Consider the following 19,987-nt stretch of genomic DNA (forward strand, 5'->3'; position numbering starts at 1 on the left):
CCCCTTTGGAGATGGACATTGAGACAGAGTTGCTGGAACTTTTCAGAGACCCTGTGAGATTCTGATCAGAAGAGCAACTGCTTGGGGGCCCAGTGGGGGCAAGAGCCATCCCTCTTCCCCACACCTACACCACTTTTGTGCAGAATCTACACAATACCTTGACCTTCAGGATAGGAGGTTTTAAGGGAGTAGTACTCAAAGTCTGGCCCCAAGACCAGCTCACCAGCGCCCTGGAATTTGTTAGAAATGCAAATCCCCTGGCCCACCTTAGTAAAATCAGAAACTCCAGGGATAGGGCCCAGTAATTTGGTTTTTAAGTATCCCTCCTATCATTCTGATGTAAACATGCTGGAATTTGCCTGCAAAACTTAATGACGCACTCACTTCCAGGTTTATGTAAATTCAGGGTCCACAGGTACATGAACAAGGAAATGAGGACTGTCTTAAATTCTGTGCCCTTGGTATATCGATCACATGCTTTTCTTTTGCTATCCAGGCCCTGAGAAGCAATGCTTTAGGAGAATCCACAGACTGCAACCTTGGCACCCACATTGATGGGCACCTTCCTAATGGATGTTTGTTGATAGCCCAGAGAGCATCTCTGTGGAAATCAAAGTGCAAAGTCCAAGTAACTGAGCAGACTGACTTGAGGGCATGTATGAGGTATATGTATGGGGATCCATCCCAGAAACTATGGGGATCACCTGGCCATGCTGGGCTTGAGGAACTTCAGAGGGAGACCTGAGCCTTCTCCTTTCTAGAGAGTTAGAAAGCTGGAATCTAGAGAGCTAGCAAACCTTTGACTATGGAAATTAACCTGGAGAACATTTACTGAGTAGCTACGGTTTACTAGACATGCAGTTATGAACCTGATTTCTCACACTGTCTCATTTATGATCTTGGTTCTACAAAAGAAGAAACAGAAACAAAAAGGTTAAATAATATGTGTTTTATCTCAAGCTGGTAAGTATTAGACTGGGAATTAAACACATTCTATCACCTCTCAAACTTGCTGCCACCTGCCCAGAGATTAATGAATTTCCCTAGGTGTGACTTCTACCTGCCCCCACCTCAGACAGTTTCCCTATTTGCTCCTCCAAGTTTGGCTTCACACCTTGGATCCGGTCTTCCAATCAAATCCGTAGACAACATTTGGTTATTTGCTTCTCCTGCCATGGATTTTGGACTCAGGAGGACTGGCATGGCTCCTCCAAGTGACTTGGTAGATCTTTCCACAAAAATCCTGGGGAGAGGTACTTCCTGACCTGGATCACCAGGATTTACTTCACTCAGAAACCACCCGCCTGGCACCACATGCCACTTTGAATGTCCCCCTTCTAAACGAAATCTCATTAGGCACCCGGTGTTGACAAAGAATGTAAAATATTGATTATCCCTGAAAAACTTATATGGTTGGCAGATATTGGGGTTGCTTGTGTAAGAGCCACAGACACACAATGACTGCCATTTCCAGGTCAGTGCCTGTTGGGTGGAAGTACAAGGGAGCGAACCTGGTAGTGTTTAACTGTGAGTCACAATTTTAATCCTGTGACCATGGGAAAAGTGGCATGTGTCTCCAGGTCTTAGTTTACCCCCTTTAAAAAATGGGGACACTGATGGTGTTGTATCACCAGGGCTTCGGCAGCTCATACCACATCTTAGACTACCCAAGTATATACATAAAACTGCCTCACTCATTCCCTCAATCCCTATCTACAAGGTTGAGTACCTGAGGGTATGGTAAAGCCGTTCATGGAATGAAGCATTTATTGAGGGTGACTTTGCTCTATGTAGTTTAGAATATCATGTTTTGCCAAGAGGGTTGCAAGAGATAAGTACAGGGGTCTAGGGTGTGGAAAATGTGAGGTTGAAGATTCAGCCCACAGAGGAGGAATAGTAGATGAACATCATATTTTAGAGGCTTAGAAAGACTATTGAAAGTGCGTGGGGTCTGCTAGGAATGCTGTCTTGTCCCAAATGTGATTTCTAAAAAGGTGCCCTTTCTCCTTCTCCTAACTCACTGTTGGACTGTCAGGTATTGGGCAGTTGTACAGATGGTGCATCCTAAAGCCAGCCCTCTTTGCTGCCAGACTGGGGTCCAGGCCCATTACTCCACTTCCTTTCTTCCCTGAGATCAGAAGACTTGATAATTTGCCCATGATCGGAATGCAAATTGTTAGTTTAGATTCCTTAATCCCTGAGAAGGGATTCTCCCAGCTGTTACCAGCATTGTCTCATGGCTGGTTTGTGAATTTGCTCGGGCTGGGCAACAGAGGCCCCCCTCAAAGGCAAATGGCTTAAGGGACCCCCATTAGAGGAAGCTCTTCAAATTTTGGAATGTTTGTGTCTCTTCTATGAATGCTACCTTGGTTTTCCCACAGTGACTGACACTGAGAGCCTTAAAGGACACTGCGAAGGCAGACTCCCTCTGGCCAGCCAGGTCGGCTCACTCTGAGGGAGATCAGGGGCTGGACAGGCAACCACGGAGAGGCCAGAAGGAGGCCTGGGTCTCTACAGGCAAAGACGAAGGGGCAGAAAATTGAGTCTGGGAGAGAAGAGACTCTTAGGTCAGATAAAATGCTATTCTCCTTGGACTTTCCTGAATGGAGCACAGTTAAGAAAAAACACAGCCAAGAGAAAACACACACACGCATAGAACCAGGCTTCTCCACCCTAACCTCTTCCACCCCACCCTATCCTACCTCCAAGTGTCAAACTCCGTCTAAACAAAGACTTTGCATTTGCTCTTAAATCAAGTTCAATTAGCCAACACATTAAAAATAAAACACACAACTTAGAACCCACCTGTTTTTCTAACTCTTATCCTCTCCAACAAATGTTAAATATAAGTTCAAGAAACAATTAATCAAGCAAAGCCTTTTACCACAGTATCCCCTTCTGTTAGAGGCATTGTCTGGTAAATCAAGACAAACGTACCATTTACTCACTAAACTAAACACAATCCCTTATTATACAATTAACCAAAACACAATTGTATGTAATACAATTATACAGACCGCAATTACACAAAAGTAATGATGCAGTATAGATGGCAATGACTTTCATGTAATCGAAAATAATGAGAGCATCCTTGATTAGAAATTAAGGTATCATAAGAGATCCCTATTGATAAATGTTCCCTCTATTGAACTCCACTTTGCAAAAGGCTCTGCTGGCTGATGAAGTTGGACGCTTCCCCCTCGTTGTTAATAAAGACTACAGGGGTGGCAACCATTCTGTGTAGTATTTTTTATTCTGAGATCTCTAAGCTAGCACATTCTAATGAAGCACACATTTTATTACCCACTTTTCCAGCTGGTCAAATAGGAAAAAAGAAAAAAAAAATGAAGCAGAAGAGCCAGGGAGTCTGTGTGATTTGCTGAGGATCCCATGAGTCGTGGTATTAACAGAGAAACATGTACATAAAGCTCCATCAAATTATATTGGTCATTCTGAGCATCAGCGGAGACTATAACCTGCAGAGCTGATTTCTGTGCTGCTCAGAAGAGGCACCTGCTACTTCTCATCATTGCTCCCCTAGACAGGGGCAGTTACCTTCCCAGCATGGGCTGGTTCTCTTCCAATCCATCCTTCTTACTTTTTCCTGAGTACTCTTTATAGGAAGCAAGTTTCATACCTTCCTTCCTGATTCTCACCTAGCACATGAGGCCACATCCCACAGGCACACAAATTTCTTCATAGTGGCTACTGGCCCCCATCTCTAACCATATTCACACTACATACTCCACTACAATGACCTTACACCCCCACCAAGCTATATTTTTTGACTCTAAGTCACTGTTCATTGTAAGACATACCATTATTTTATACGCCACTAAGAAAGAAATGCTGATTGAGTGATGATACACCATCAGTTATAAAATGCATCCCAACGTTAGAGATTTTAAAATGAAAAATCGACATGTTGAATTGATGAAATACTTGCCAGCCATGAGTTCTCATGATTTCTCCCATTTCTCTGTCATTTCTGACACTGCATCCAGAGAACCTATCTTATCCCAGCACCTCCTCTCCACTCCTCAGCCAAGTCTTACTGGTTCCTTAAGATCCAGCTCAGCACCACTTCCTAAAACCCTCTTTAACCTCATTCTTCCCAAGGCCAGACTGAGTTGTAGCTGCCATATGTCCCACAAATAAGGGTGCACTTCTTGGGTGTCTATTGTACTTTATCCTAATGGCTAATTTATTCCCCAATGAGACATGAGCAGAGACCCTGTATCACCAACTCATAGGCAAGCACTTAACACATATTATTCACCCATTTAATAAGTGCTCTTTTGATAGGAATGAGCAAAATTGTGAGAATGAAAGAAGTAAGTGCTAGCGATAAAACATGGAGAGCACGATAAACCTGGTTGAAAATTCAGAATTTTTAACTCCCTGCAGCAGGTCTTTGAACCTAGAAACTTTAAATACAAGAGGAGTCAGAGCCCAGAAAAAATAAAGAGAGAAACCAAGCTTCTGCTAGATTTGCAGGTTGCAGAGTGTAAGTGCGGATTCTCTGTCTGCTGTCTAGTCTCTTCTGGGCCACAGAAGCAGTGGGTTAGGGGTAGCAACAGCAAAAGTCAGCCACCCCAGGAATCACCCCTGGCACCATCTGAACCTCTGGTCTAGACCCTGAGGGTCTGATGCTCACCTGCCCCCATTAGAAGGGAAGCTCACTGCAGTAGAGAATAAAAATGGTTTAAGAGAAAAGTAATCCCTCCCTCCTTTATGCTTTACTCATAACTTCAAACTAATCAAATGTTGTTTATGCATAAAATTTTAATCCTGTCACAAATTTGTATTTTGATTTAATTTGCATATCCTATTTACTGCAAGTCAACAGGAAGAGAGACTCAACTAATTTAAACCATTTTTCTCTGGGCCTGAAATCCTTTCAGAAATATTTTCCATTAGGCGACTCAATTATGTCTAATGTGGCTAATGTCAGTGGATTAGAATTTTGCTTAAAGAAACTCATATTTAGAACAGTGAGAATGGGAAGGGGGTGGGAGAACAGAGAAGAGACAATAATTACCTGTCTTTGATGCTACACAGATCAATGTGTAAATCACTAAAATTCCCCAGGGAACCTTGCTGAACTGAAATGAGGTCCTTGGGCTGGTTATCAATAAAGATGAGCCTCATGCAGCCTTGGAAAGCCTTAATGGGATTTAAACATTGGGAATCGGTGAGATTGTCGGGGCACCCTGTGGGACAGAGAAAAAAAATGAAGAAGAATACTGAAATGATCAGTCATTGCTTTGGCGACCTATTGATGGAGGACCTGGAGGTCTAATTATTTTGGGGCTTTTTCATTCACAGCAGTGCACACATTTTTGTTGTAAATCCTAGCATTCTCAGAGAAGGAATCAGTACAAAATGGGGCATACTCAATCGCTGAACAGAACAGAAAACAAAATGTGTTAAAGGGAATACCACTACTTTAACATTTATCTCATTCCCATTTCTTTTTGCCTATCAGTAAGCTACCCACCATTCTGTTGCATGGTATACTTCATTCATCCCAAGGAGGCAACGCATTATCACTTCTTAGGAATGTTGGTTCTGTCTCAACACATGCTCTAAATGCACAATTCAATTCTGAATTACACGTTCAAAAGAAATTACGCTTTGGCTAAGGATGGTGGCAGAGTAATTGTCTGGTTAATTGTTAGCATTAACAGGCTTAGTTCCTGAGAAAGGTACACATAGGAACGTAACTGGAATTTTGAAGAGTTGTGCAAAGCAAATCCCGGCGCCAAAGGAACCAAGGGTTTAAATGCACATAGTTATAGTGTAATAGCACACGTGAAAGGTTAACACTGTACCTTTTTAAAGAGTGTTCTTAAAAAAAAAAAAATCCATTACACTGATTTAGCATAGCTAGCAACTAGGGCATATCTGCTTCTCATTAAGACAGGTACAGAGTAACGTAGGTATATGAGTGCTTGTGCTCTTTATAAACTCCATCCTGATGGTTTTAATAGGTTCAGAGCATATGGGAATGCAAGCTTGAAAACATGGCAATAACCCATAAATAATTGGGAATTATTTCAGCCATTTCTAATAGACAGTCCCTGTTGGGCTGAAGCCCAGCAGCTGGCTAACAGCTTACAGGCACACTATAAAGTGAAGAGAGATGCTACAAGTTCTAATTGAAGCTGTAGAGAGAATTTATGTAAGTTGACTATTATTACTCAAACTCATTTTTCACCTTCCTTAAGTTTACAGTCTACATGTGGGGTGCTTCTTTAAATACTGTTTAAATCACAGATAAACCTTCCCCTTCTAAGCCCAGTGCCCTCTAAACTTGGGGAAGGCAAACATTTTCCCTTTGAGACATTTCAGATGCCATCATTATTGAACACTGTTTTCCCCAGAAATAAGTACAAGAATGCTTCTCTCTTTTTGTTGGGGAAACATTGAAGGTGGTGCAAAAATGATGCAGTCTGTAAAATGCATCTTTGGGGCCCCCAAGAACCCTTCTTTGGTAGGCTTTATGCTACACTCGCTAGCACCCTCTTGCTGTCCCAAACTAGTGGTTTGTGGAGACTTAGGGGTGAGTTCTAATATTTGCACAAATGATTTCATCTCAACAAACACCAGTCTTATTATCTGTGAAATGGGGCTAAAATTGCCTACCTTACAAAGTTACCCCATGAATTAAATGAGGTAAGACTCATAAACCATGTACAACGAGTGGAAGTTCTCCCTTCTTGGAGGAATCCGTTGTCCTTGCATACATGGAAAAGATTTAGAATGGAGGACAGAAGCCCTTCTTGGGGTCTTAAAATCAAACCACAAAAGTATTGCTCTATGCTTCAATTCTTCCAGGATGTCCAGATGCGTACGTTACATCTGTGCAATGCCCATTTGTATTTCAAAGCTTAACCACGTGTTGTGACATGAGAGAAGTGATTTGTAAATTCTATTTGAGAGACTGTACTTTATAAGTTTACACAATACTTCCCTTCAGTTTCCTAACAGAAAAAGAATTAGCAACCTGAGAACAGGTCCAGTCCATGCCCTTATTTGCAAAAGTCAAAGCCAGTTTGTCCGTTCCTTGCCAGTTTGTCCATTCCTTGCTGTGTTGGGAGCACTGGGCTATACATGTACACCCTGCCCTTACTGCAGTCTTCCAGCAATTTGGCTCTGCTTCCCCATGTGCTCGATAAAGAAGTTCAGGGGCCATCAGTGTCTTGCTCAAGGTCAGACAGCGATTGAGATTACTCTCAGTGACTGTTTCTCTAATGCAAACAGATGACTAGGAAATTAGATACTAACATTTTTCATGAAAGAAATGCTTTCAAAAAAACTAAATACAAATGCACACACACCCATAAAAATGCAGTAAATTCCTACTTATATATTTTTCATCCTTTCCAGTTTGCCCTGTGTTTCATTGGGAAGATCCCTAGGATTCACCTTGCAATGGAGAGAGCTGGATCTGTACCATCAGCTCCATGTGAAGCTATAGGTTCATGGGCCTTCTAGACCTTTCCCATTTGTAGAGCCCCACTTCATGGACATGGCCCCCAAGGATGTCAGGAAGGAAGGAACAGATAGGGAATTCAGACAGTAAAGCGGCAGAGGAATAGCCGAGACAGCTGAGCTTGCTGGTTGTGCCTTTCTGCCTGGATTTTTCCTTTTGCATGTATTGCTGACTGTTGGTACATATTCTCCAAATTTTCAGCTGACTTTCTCCTTACCAATGTGATCACAGAGCTTGGCATAGCTACAAAAATCTCCTTTGGACATGTTATATAACACCGGCTCTTATAGCTAAAGTTTTTTTTTTTTTTTTTCCTTTTTTCTTCCTCTGTCCTGACCTAGATTATATTTGCACAGCTGTCAGAGAGTTTGCTTCTCATTATTTCATGCTTGGGAGTGGGTACCCGTATGTGTTTGTGTGTGTGTGTGTGTGTGTGTGTGTACATGTGTGAATGGTCTAATTGGCCAAAAAAAAAAAAAAAAAAAAAAAAACAGGGCAAAGTAATTGTTTACTGCATTCTCCCTCCCTCCTTTACTTTCAAAACCTGGGGAATTTACCTCCAAAGTAGTAGCTATTTCCAGAATAAATCTGCACACGGGTGGTGTCCTGGGCTGGGGATGCTGCATCATTATCCAGAGAGAGAGTGATGCGGTCCCTTCTGGCGTTGATGCTAACGGAATGCCACAAGCCATCGTTCAAGCTGCTTCCTGCAAAAGAAACAGGAAAGGCCGGCATGGGGTTGATTGAGTAGGGCGGTCTGGAGCAAGGGGGGCTCACGCTCCTCCCCTGCTGTGCTCCCTGTGTGTCTCAGCAGGCACCCCGTGTGTCCCTGTACTTAAACTACAATCCACACACTTCACCTTTCTTCTTCTGTTTACTGCTCTAATTCTATTATTTCCAAAGTGGCTGAACCGCATCTGTTATATTTGGTTTCAGAACAAAAGGGAAAACACAAATTTTTCTGTACACTACAACAAAAGGTGGGGCCATGTGAACGGACCTCTTGCTATACAAATGCAGAGTAAAACGTTGAAAGGAAAAAAAAAATTTTTTTCCAAACGTCCGTGGTGATTTCATGTCTAGGTGGTGGATTATAGGTGACTTCAGTTTTCTCACAGTTTTCCAAAAGTGCCTTATCTGCCTTTTTTTAGGAAAAAATAAACTGTTTTTAAGGGGGAAAATGGATGAAGAATACTAAATTCTTGTGCCAGGCAGAGGCAGCCTCCCATCTGAGAGAAGTAACAGACAAGATCATTCCCAACGTTTTTCCTTAACTAGGTGAAACTGGCTGAGTTACCTGCCTTCCCTGAACTCTGGCTTTATCATCTGCAAAGATCACAATTCCCACTTTGTGTCATTGTAAAAGGATCAGTTGAGATCAGGCAGGGAGTTCCTAGGACAGTTGCAGGCATAGTAGGTGGGTTTTGTTGTTGTTGTTAAGATTTTATTTATTTATTTGTTTGAAAGAGAGCATAGAGGGACAGAGGGGGAGGGAGAAAGAATCTGAAGCAGACTGCTCACTTAGCACAGAGCCTGATGCAAGGCTCTGATCCCACAACCCCGAGATCATGACTGAACCCAGTCAAGAGCGGATGCTTAACAGACTGAGCCACCCAGGCACCCCATAATAGGTGTTTATTACAAGTTAATCCTCCCTTGTTCTCATGCCCCAGATGTCTTTGGTGCATAATACCCTGATGGACTATTTGACTGAGACAACTGATTTGGGAATTGGTCATAAAGATAGGGACTATTTCCTTTTACAAAGTGTATCATCTATTAAGACTGTTCATGTCAGGTGCGTGCTGAAGGAAACTGAGTTTTAATCACCAATCCAGTCCCAAAGATGTGTCTGTGACAAAATCACATTGCCACACATGTTTCACTCAGTAGACATCTATTGTGCCCTGTTGCGTGTTGAGCGGTGTTCCCACTCCTATTGCTTCAGTTTTCTTCCCTGCAAAATGAGGAAATGATTGTACTTACTTGCCATTGTGAGAATTATACAGTAGTTAATACAGTGGTGCATGTAGAACAGTTCATGCCACATCATAAGTAGACAATGTTAGCTAAAACAAATGGACAGAACAGCAACTGCGAAGTGGTCCCTCCCATCTGGAAGTGTGAAGACATCACATGGTGCCTATAATCTCTCATTCAATGGAAGAGATGTATGCAACAAGGGTTAGAATGCTGTCCTTTGAGTCCAGGGTAGTGGGATAAACAGAGAAGCAAGCAAAGAACAACACTTGCCTTTTTGGTTGGTGCAGTAATGCAAGAGAAGAGAAGAAAGAAAACCTAAGTAATGGCATGTGAGGATCCTAAAAATGCTTCAAAGCAGAGATGGTTCAGGGGGTTTCTGAAAAATGCACAAGAGCTCTCTACTCATAGAGCAAGAGTTCAGGAGACAGAGAAACTACAAAAAAGCACAGGTCTGGAATGAGAAGCAGGAGAGGGCAACAGGAAGGTAACTGAGGATGGATCCAATCACCCAGGGGCCTGCAATGCCCAACCAAGGAGTGGGTTTCCACAGTTTCCTTGAATAAATGATTCTGGAGAATGCTTTAGTCAAGCTAATTCCATCAGAACCCTTGGCGATGGGACCCTAGGCATCTGAATTTTTTTAAAAGCTCCCTGAGTGATTCTAATGTATAGCCAGGAATGAAAACCACTGCTTTAGAACAACGGGAGTCCACGAGGGGTCCTTAGCATGGGAACAACATGGCTGGACGTACATATGCAAAGACTCCCATGGCAGAGGACAGCTGGGAGGAATCAAGGCTGGAAGCAGAACTGATAGGGCCTACTGCATGCACTGGTCCCAGGAGACAGAATGATGGGAGTCTCAGCCAAAGTAGCAGCAATGCAAATGAGAGCAAAGGATGGATTAAGAGCTATTCCTAGAGGTAAAAGAGATCAGATTTGGTAGAGCCTAGTGGAGCAGTCCCTAAGAAATCAGCTGGGAAGGAAGCACTGAAAATCAGAGCCAAGGTCTGCAGGGCTTCTCAGAACAGCTACTAAAGAGTTTGTGCCCCTGAGCCCTCAGATGGTTGAAGAAGATGCCCAGGGAGAAGCACAGCACCAGGCTGGGGGCCCAGCTGTGATGCACCAAGGCAGCTGTGCCCAAGCTGCTCACAACAGGCCAGATGTAAGAGACCCTCCTGCATTTCCGGCCAGCTCCCTAGCAGTCTTTGCTGCAGCCTTGAACATCTGCTTGGGTTGAACCCAAGGGCTGCTCCACCTGGCAGCCTTACTTCCTCCCAAAAGCCAGTGTTTGGGTCCTAACCACAGGGACTCTGCTAATGAGGTAGAGGCTCTGTCAGGTGTTTCCTGGTGATGAACATTTGACTTCTGGCAGGGGCATTTGGGGGGCATAGCCAGCTGTAGGTCTTTACTTCTTTTTACTCTTATTTGCATACTGATTGAAATACATTTGCATAACATAGGAGACTGCATCTGCAGACAAACTATAGATTGTTGGAAGTGAAAAGGAGTCCTTAACTAATCCAACTTAGAGGATGTAAAAAAATAACCCCAGCGCTCTGCAAAGCATCAGAGCTACAGTAAGGAAGAAGGAAACAGAGGCCGTGGGGAGAGCCCCGACTAATCAGATATACATCCTCTGCTCCTTTTACAAATGAACGTGGCCTACAGGAAGAAGTCTGAGCCCTGTGAGTGGCAGGGCCAGAGCACTGGCCTTTGTGTTCTGACTCTGGGTCCCCTCCCCTTTCCCCCATCACCACCCATGTCGCTCTCTTTCAAATTGTTATTAATAAGAGTTTGCTTGGTTGTTTGTTTCCTTTTTCTTTTTTTCTTTTCTTTCTTTCTCTTTTTCTTTCTCTTTTCTGCTCTGCAATTCCTTTTGGTTTGATCTTTTGGATCTTTTCCTCCATGGTCCTGAATCCCTGCAGGGGGAGCCTATGTGAAATCTTCACTCTTCTGAAGAAAATTATTAGGTCAGTAGTTCCCGGTGCTGACCACACAAAGGGAGCCCCTGGGGAGCTTCTGAAAAGACAGGTCCCTGGGCCCCACACCAGGTTAATTAAGGCAGGCTTCAGGGTGGCCCCAGGCCTTGGAAGTTTCAGAGATCCCCAGAGAGCCCATTGTGCAGCCTGGTTAACAAGTACACCATTTGAGGTTTCCGAGGAGGAAGAAAAGAAGCTGGGAAAAACGAGGCTCCTTTTAGAGGTGCCGAAGCTGGGAACAGATTCCAAGGCAAGCAAAGTGATATATTTCCTTCCAAAAATCTGTCTTCTGCCTGGGTCCTCCTTCCTACTTCATTCTGTTTATATGTTATATATGTTATACACACACACACACACACACACACACACACACACACACACACACACACAAGTAACATATATATAATATTATATATATAATATATGTTACATATAAATATGTCTATATATGTTATATATATAACAAAATAACAGCTCTGGAGGTTCTTCAAGGTTTAGTTTCTAAGAATTCTCTTTTTAAAAATACAGGTTTAAGTCCTAGTAATTATTCAGAAATTAGGGAAAAGCAATTTTATTGGGTTGCTTTCCTCCGGAAACCTCCCTGAGACCCAAAGTTCTGAACAAATAGAAGTTTTCAGTGGAGAGACTGGGAAAGCAGTAGCTTTGAGTCCAGGAACATATGATGGGGAAAAGGCCCTGGAGGTAAAATGATGTAATTAGGATGACTTTGGAGTTCTAAGAATTCATATGGTTTAGGAGACCAGGCTTAAAATGTGGAATTTGGTTTCTGGAAAAATCATTGGATAATGACAAATACAAATTTTCTGACCTGTAAGTGATGTCAAATAACATTTGCCATCCCCTAGAAAAAGAAGAAAAACCAATATACCAAGTTAGTGGATAGAGAGGGAAATAGGAAATTTCATATATTGTTGGTGGCAACATAATTTTGTGCATTCTGAACATGAAAAAAAGTTCCTAAAAATATCATAATTCATTTTCCATAAATTTTAATCCAAAGAATTAGTCCTAAAATAGTACAAGAGCTGCAGCCAAGATTTACAGTGAAAAGAGTTCATGATGCCATTATTTCTAAGAGCAAAAATTTACAACCACCAATATTTCCAGGTTAGCTAAATCGAACATGGTATATTTAATAATATGAACTATAAAGTAATTAAAAATGATCATGTCCAAGAATGCAAGTGATATCCCAATAAGAGAAAAACTGAGACTATACAGTATATGTGGTTATGGTTTCCATTTTGTTAAAAATTATTACAAAGAGAAAATACTAGAATGCTCTGGAATGATTAGGTGTTTTTTTTTTTCTCTTTTTTTCTTAATAAAGATTAGTGGAATTTTCAAAGTTTCTAAAAACAAAATGGAAACAATTTTTTTTTTTTTAAGACTAACGAACTGTTTACGTTGAGATAAAGGTTAGGAAATGTTTTCATTCTTTCTCACTTCTTGCCCTCATGGGTTAAAGCTGCTGCTCAGGTCCCTGAATTCAGCCTAAGGCACTCCTAGGAAAGATCTTTTCCAGAGAGAGTTTTGCTCTGTGCTTTGCTCAGGATCTGAACCAAGACTCAAACACTGCTGGGTATTTACCCCAAAGATACAGATGTAGTGAAAAGAAGGGCCATCTGTACCCCAATGTTTACAGCAGCAATGGCCACGGTCGCCAAACTGTGGAAAGAACCAAGATGCCCTTCAACGGATGAATGGATAAGGAAGATGTGGTCCATATACACTTTGGAGTATTATGCCTCCACCAGAAAGGATGAATACCCAACTTTTGTAGCAACATGGACAGGACTGGAAGAGATTATGCTGAGTGAAATAAGTCAAACAGAGAAAGTCAAGTATCATATGGTTTCACTTATTGGTGGAGCATAACAAATAATATAGAGGACAAGGGTAGATGGAGAGGAGAAGGGAGTTGAGGGAAATTGGAAGGGGAGGTGAACCATGAGAGACTATGGACTCTGAAAAACAACCTGAGGGTTTTGAAGGGGCGGGGTGGGAGGGTGGGGGAACCAGGTGGTGGGTATTAGGGAGGGCACAGATTGCATGGAGCACTGGGTGTGGTGAAAAAACAATGAATACTGTTACGCTGAAAATAAATAAAAAATTTAATTAAAAAAAAAAAGTTTTTGTTCATGAAAACAAAAAACAAACGAACAAACAAAATCAGTTTCCCTTCTTGCAGTTGAACTTATAAATGAACTTTTGAAACACAGGCAAATTGTAAAAATAGCTAATAATACGCTAAAGATATCGAATATCTGTGAAGTGCCATGCATTTTAAATGGATAATTCCTAACTCTCACAATGGTCCAGGAGGCCAGGTTTTATTGTCTTTATGCTATAGGTACAAAATGAAAAGTAAGAGAGTTGCTCAGGTTCATGGGGTTACAGAGTTAAAGCCGGAATTGAAGAGGTGGTGAGGGGGACCCAGGCTGAGCTCCTGCTCTCCACCCCTCCAAAGCCAGCTCTGCCATTCTCCAGGAAATGATGGCCAATTCTTTTGCAAAACTCTATTTTCTGACATTGAATTCAACTTTGTGTTTCATTATTTGTATTTTTGGAACAGCTTGATTGAGATAAAATTCACATACCATGCAATTTGTTTATCTAAAATGCGCAATTTAATTGTTTTTAGTCTATTCAGAGTTAGGCAACCATCAAAACATTAATTTTAAAGCATTTCATAACCCCAAAAGAAATGCTGTAACATGCAGCCATCACCTCTCTAATCTCTTCACCCCCTCACCTCCTGCCTTAGTCAACCATTAGTCTGCTTTCTGTCTGTATGGATTTCCCTGAACTGGGAACTTCCCATGCATGAAATAATACACTATCTTGACCATACGAAGTTGAAACTTTGGTCCTGGTGTTATGTGGATCTTCTAGCTTCTAAGAATTAAAACACATTCAACTTCTGTTTCTTAGAATGTCTACTTAGATCTAACTTGGAATTCTAGCTAATTGTAATTACTTTGACTTTATTTTTCCAGGTAGGTAATCTCATTGAGCATTTAACACATCTTTTCTTTTATTTATTTATTTATTTATTTTTAAGATTTAATTATTTATTTGAGAGAGCAAAAGAAAGAGGGAGGAAGGGGCAGAGGGAGAGGGAAAATTTCAAGAAGACTCCTTGCTGAGTGTGGAACCGGTCATGGGGCTTGATCTCAGGACTCTGAGACCATGACCTGAACTGAAACCAACATTTGGACATTTAACCGACTGCACCACCCAGGAGGCCCTTAATGTGCCTTTTTAAATGCTTTTTGTAATGAGAACTTCACAGCAACTTAATAGTTCACACTTGTTGGAACTGAGATTCAGAGCAGTGAAGTAATATCCTGAAAGACCAAAACCCTAAATTTTTTTTATAGAAGTAAGGTTTTCCTTGAAACAGTCAGTCCCTCAACACTGGCACTGGGTCATTTGGACCAGATAATTCTTTGTTGAGGGTAGGGTGTTATGCATTATGCCTCTTGTGTAGCATGTTTAGCAGCACCCCTGACTCACTAGAGCCAGTAACAGCCCCCTACTCCCAGCACCAACACTGTCTCCAGGTACTGACAAAAGTTCCTTGGGTGAGCTTAGGGGGAGGGGAGGCTGGGGTTGGCAGATAGGGAATCTCCGTTGGTTGAGAATGACATGTTCAATAATTCTGGAGGCTGCAAAGCCTTGGTGCTGTCTCTCATCTCCACTTCCTTTCTGTATTTCTCTTGTCCTCATATACCGAACAGGTATTTGCCTTTTAGATTTCTAATTTCAGCATCTCTCTGAATACAAAACCCTTGAAACAGAGGGGCTGTCCCAGGATCTCTAAGCATGAAAGGTTAGAGCCACACATCAACATGCAGAGATTTAGCTCAAGCCACAGCAGAGTCCCCAGAGACTCTATTTCCGACCCTGAAAATAACTTGTCACGGATTTCTGTGATGCCTTTAGTCACCATGTACCCCTTGCTCAAGGCCCTGCCACTTATAATTTCTAGGAATTTAGACAGATTTCTTAATCTCTCTAGACCTGCTTCCTCATTTGTAAAATAGAGATAGAATTACCTGGCTTGACTTGGAAGATTCTAGGCTTTATCTTTTCCAGAAAACCCAATTCAGCTGCTTTTTCCACATTCTGTCATGTCTACCTTTACTTAATAGTTCAAAAGCAGTTTCAATTTTTGTGAGAACAAAGTGGGGAATACATAAATAATTGAACAAAGTAGTCTTAAAATGTCAATCATGTCGTAAAAGAGCATATTACAATTATTAGTACCATTATGCTACAATTTAGATCCTGAGTTCTGTTTTTCTTGGATACCATTTATCCATCAATTATGAAATTTTATTAACCCTTCCCTATACAGTAGACTGAATTCACATTTTTCTTCAAATTCCCTCTCCAGGATTTATTCTACCCTTTATCACTACAGCTGAGAATTTTTATGATGGCCTCCCTCTTTTCCAAGCCTCTGACTTCTTTCTGGTCCAGGACATCTTGCTAGATTGAACTGTCTAAGTAGCACCTCACAGCAAATGTCCTTCTAGTGGGTCACTGAATCTTCAACGGCTTAGCTTGACAATCTTTGCCTGCTATAATCAAGTCTCCATCTGTCCTCTCAATCCCATTTCCTAATGTTCCTACACAAATTCCCTACTGTAGCTAGGCTAGGACATTCATTATACTCCAAGTGAATACACTTACCTAATCACTGCCTCTACTCCCAAATCTCCAGTATACAAGCCCATCTCTCTATCCTCCAATACCCAATATTTTTCCTAGAGCTTCTTCTCCTCAACTGTAAGGACAGGAAATATGCATATATTTAAGAGAGAGAGCAGGAAGAGGAGCAGAAGGAGAGTGAGAGAATCCCAAGCAAACTCCCTGCTGAGCACAGAGCCTGACGTGGGGCTCGATCTCAGGGTCCTGAGATCATGACCTGAGCCAAAATTAAGAGTGAGACACTTAACCAACTGAGCCACCCAGGTGTCCACATTTTTTTTTGACTTTCTATCATAGTCACTAGACTCTCTATCTAGCACAGTGCAGGGCATTTAATAAGTGCCGAATGATTGAGTGAATCAGTTAATAAACCAAGAAATGAGCAAAGGAGGTTTACCTTTACCAGACCAATATAGTCATTTCTCCTTCCAAATTCCTATAACATCTGCTGTCTGATCTATGCATTTAGTTCATATAATTTACTGCTTTCTACCATTAATTAAGAATGCATCACTGCCAGGCTCATCACCCCAATGAGATTACAAGTTCCTGGGGGTCAGAGTCTGAGTTCTGTTTTGGTATCCACCTCATCATCAACAGGGCAGCATCCTTTCCTTTCCAAATGCTCATTGATTGATTGAACATCTCACCAGCTGAATCTCCATTGCCAAGTGTCAGCAGCAGGGTCTCCCTGGTACATGGCCCATAAATCACAGGTTAAACCTTTCCTAGTTGTTAAAGCCTGGTGCATATGTCATGGTAACCTGGATCCTGAAAACCCTTGGTCAGGGTGTGCAAGAAAAACATCAGGGTTTGCCATCCACTAGAGTCAGAGAGGAATTGTGATGGAATTGTTGTTGATGGTTACCCACTTGTTTCCTTGATATAGGCCTGAATGCTTAGCTCAAAAATCAACATGGTAAAAAGTGAGCTGAGCTCCAGAGATATATTTCTCCATCACCTTTAGGATACAGCCCAAAATCTGATGTCCCTGCCAGAATGCTGCTTTATATTCTGTCTGTCCTCTTTGCCCTATGACCCAGTTATCCTGAGTCAACTGTGGATTCTTATACTTCTCAATATCCTACTTCTCTCCTCTGATTGGCACATACTTTCCTTCCCTCTCTATTGGCCAGAATCTATTCATTCTTCAAAACCAAGCTGTGTTGCCCCTGTCCCTAGAAAGCCTTTCCTTTCTCACACATCCAAGTTCCTCTCTTCTATGCTCCCCTACTAACCCGAGCATGTGTCTTCTTGCATTACAAATGCCTCAAGACCATCCCTTCCAACTGTGCCTATGAGCTCCGGGTGGACAATACCTCCATCCTCAAGTCTGAGTATAATGCCAGCAGAGAGTTGATACCTCAAAATCGTCCTGAATTAAATGGTAGCAAAGTGAATTTTATGAGAGAATTATCAAAGCAAAAAATAGGAAAGAGCAAAGGAATTGAGGTCAGGTTTGACTGTTAGACTGTTCTGATGTAGCAATAAAAATCTAGCTCCCTCAGTTCCTCTTTTGAATGAGTGGTGAAGAAGGAAGAGTAAGTTAAGAAATTAAATGACCCCACTGCCATTACTAGGACTTGAAAAAGCTGTAGATGCCCAAGAGACCACTGTTTTGGTAAACATTCCCAACCTCTACAAGATGTCTCAAAGCTCAGGCAATTGCATTTCTCAGTTTCCCATAAAATGGAATGTCTCATCACATTTCTATCTTCTGAAACTTGAACTCTGTGCTCAGCAGACAGCTTGTTGTGACAGTCATAGCCCTGTGGCTATTTATGTATTTGCCCTTGCTAATGGGATTTTCTCATCAGCATTATCTTAGCTGAAATACAGAGGCATTAATGAAAACTTAATTGAAGCAGAGGAGGAAGTTCACAAAGTTATCACGTTTACTTGATGTGCAGATGGTGGCTAGATACAAATGGCTTAAATGAAAAAGGGCAATATTTGGGGAGCAGCTCTGTTAATTGCAGGGCTGTAGCCTAAAACCATCTGGCCACAAGTATTAATCAGGGTGAGCACTTCAATCCTGCATGATGCAGCTCTCCCAGCCATCTCTCCACCTCTGGGAGTTCCACTGGCCTTTATCTAATTAGTACTTCCCCTGAGTGTAGCTCATCTCTGGTTTTGACACATTCTGCAGCATAAAATTGTGGTAACATGAATGTTTGTTTAAAAATCACTATTAACTCTTATTTCACTGTTAAAATTACATCCTTCTGAATCATTTCAGCAGTCAACTCTACTGGTTTATTCATTTAGGCAGTTGCTTATACATTGGGCACATAGTTATCAAAAATCTGTGTATCAGGAAGGTGCTGTAATAGGCCTTGGGCAAATAGTGATGAGCAAGTCAGTGCTCTTGTTCCCATGGAACTTTACACTGTATTGGTCAGGACAGCAATGAACAACCAATTAATAGACACATGATTAATATACATTGTTACAGGCTGAATGGTGCTCCTTAGAATTCATAGGCTGAGGTCCTTACTTTCAGTACCTGAGAATGAGTCCGTATTTTCTGTATTTGGAGGCAAGGACCTTTAAAGAGGTAATGGGGGTAAAATGAGGTTATATGAATGAACCCATATCCAATATGACTGGTGTCCTTACAAGAATATTAGGCCTCATGAACTATACAAAAAGAAATTCCTAAGTCACTACTCTGTGCTATTTCCTTTCAGTAGTCTCAGTAAACTAATGCACACACATACACATATCCTTAGGGCAAATGCTACATAGGAAAAGATTTAGAAAGCTGGGTGATGGGGCATCTGGCTGGATTTGGGAAGGTTTCTTGAGAAAACATCAATTGAGATACATTCTGAAAGACAAGTGGGATGGTGTTGACCATAGTTGTAGGACTTATTTAAGTAGTCAGTGTTAAATAATAATCAAATAAATATCCATCAAGGCTGCTGACCTAAGGTTATACCACTAGAATTTCATCTTATCTTCAGTCACAGAAGTCTCCTAAGTATGGATAATGGAGAGCTGATTAGAATAGATTGCTTAATTGGTTCTTCTGGAATGCCCTTTCTAGAATTCTTCCTATTCAAGCCAGTATATAGAAATACTGAAAGCTGTAAGGTGGTTGAGGAAATATTATGAACACAGTTGCCTGTATCTAGGAATTAAATTGGGTAAGCTGGGAGTGCCTCTTCAACAAACTCTTGGCCTTAACTGAAAATATTTCAGTGGTGTCTGGTTGATTTCTGGATCTTTGCTAGTTATATCTCCTCTTGCCCAAGAATTCTCTTCTGTGCCTGTGGACTGGTTTTTAGTTTCCATCTTCCCAACTAATAGTCATTCAGTGGTGCCCAACTGTTAGTTTGACATCTCTCAGCTTGGAGACTTCTTCCATCTCCCACGTTCCAATCATGCCTTAATCCTGAAAACTCTACTCTGAGTTTGATGCCTCTAGTGATACCAGGGAAAGCTCTGGATAGATTATTCCTCTAATGGAATATCAAAACTGGTCCTTATGCCGTTTGACTTTACTGGTGCTTGTTCCACGTATTGCAGTGATGAAAACATGTAAAAAGCCTTCAACTATAAGAAAGTCTACTCCATACTCAAAGATACTTGTCATGTCTGTGTCTTGCTTCCTCTCTACCTAAAATAGCTCCATCCTTAACATAGTTTGAAGACTCTATATGTTCTGATCATCCCCTTACCAAGACACACACACACACACTCTCTCTCTCTCTCTCTCTCTTCTAGTTCCATTTAAAGAAAGTTCCCCCCAAAATAATTTCTCATATTGGGATCTTTAGCT

General features: G+C 41.6%; 1 protein-coding gene across 1 annotated transcript in view; it reads right to left on the bottom strand.

The window, feature by feature from the left end:
• The window catches only part of CNTNAP5 (contactin associated protein family member 5), an 811,336-nt gene that overhangs the window by 354,340 nt on the left and 437,009 nt on the right, over positions 1–19,987 (bottom strand). The window contains exons 9-10 of the mRNA XM_080798228.1: positions 8,056–8,205; positions 5,042–5,213 (exon numbers count right to left, since the gene is read on the bottom strand). Coding sequence (XP_080654354.1) covers positions 5,042–5,213; positions 8,056–8,205 — 322 coding nt within the window. The remainder of the gene's footprint in view (positions 1–5,041; positions 5,214–8,055; positions 8,206–19,987) is intronic.

The sequence above is a fragment of the Martes martes genome (genome assembly GCF_963455335.1).
Source record: "Martes martes genome assembly, chromosome: 3".
Lineage (NCBI taxonomy): Eukaryota > Metazoa > Chordata > Mammalia > Carnivora > Mustelidae > Martes > Martes martes.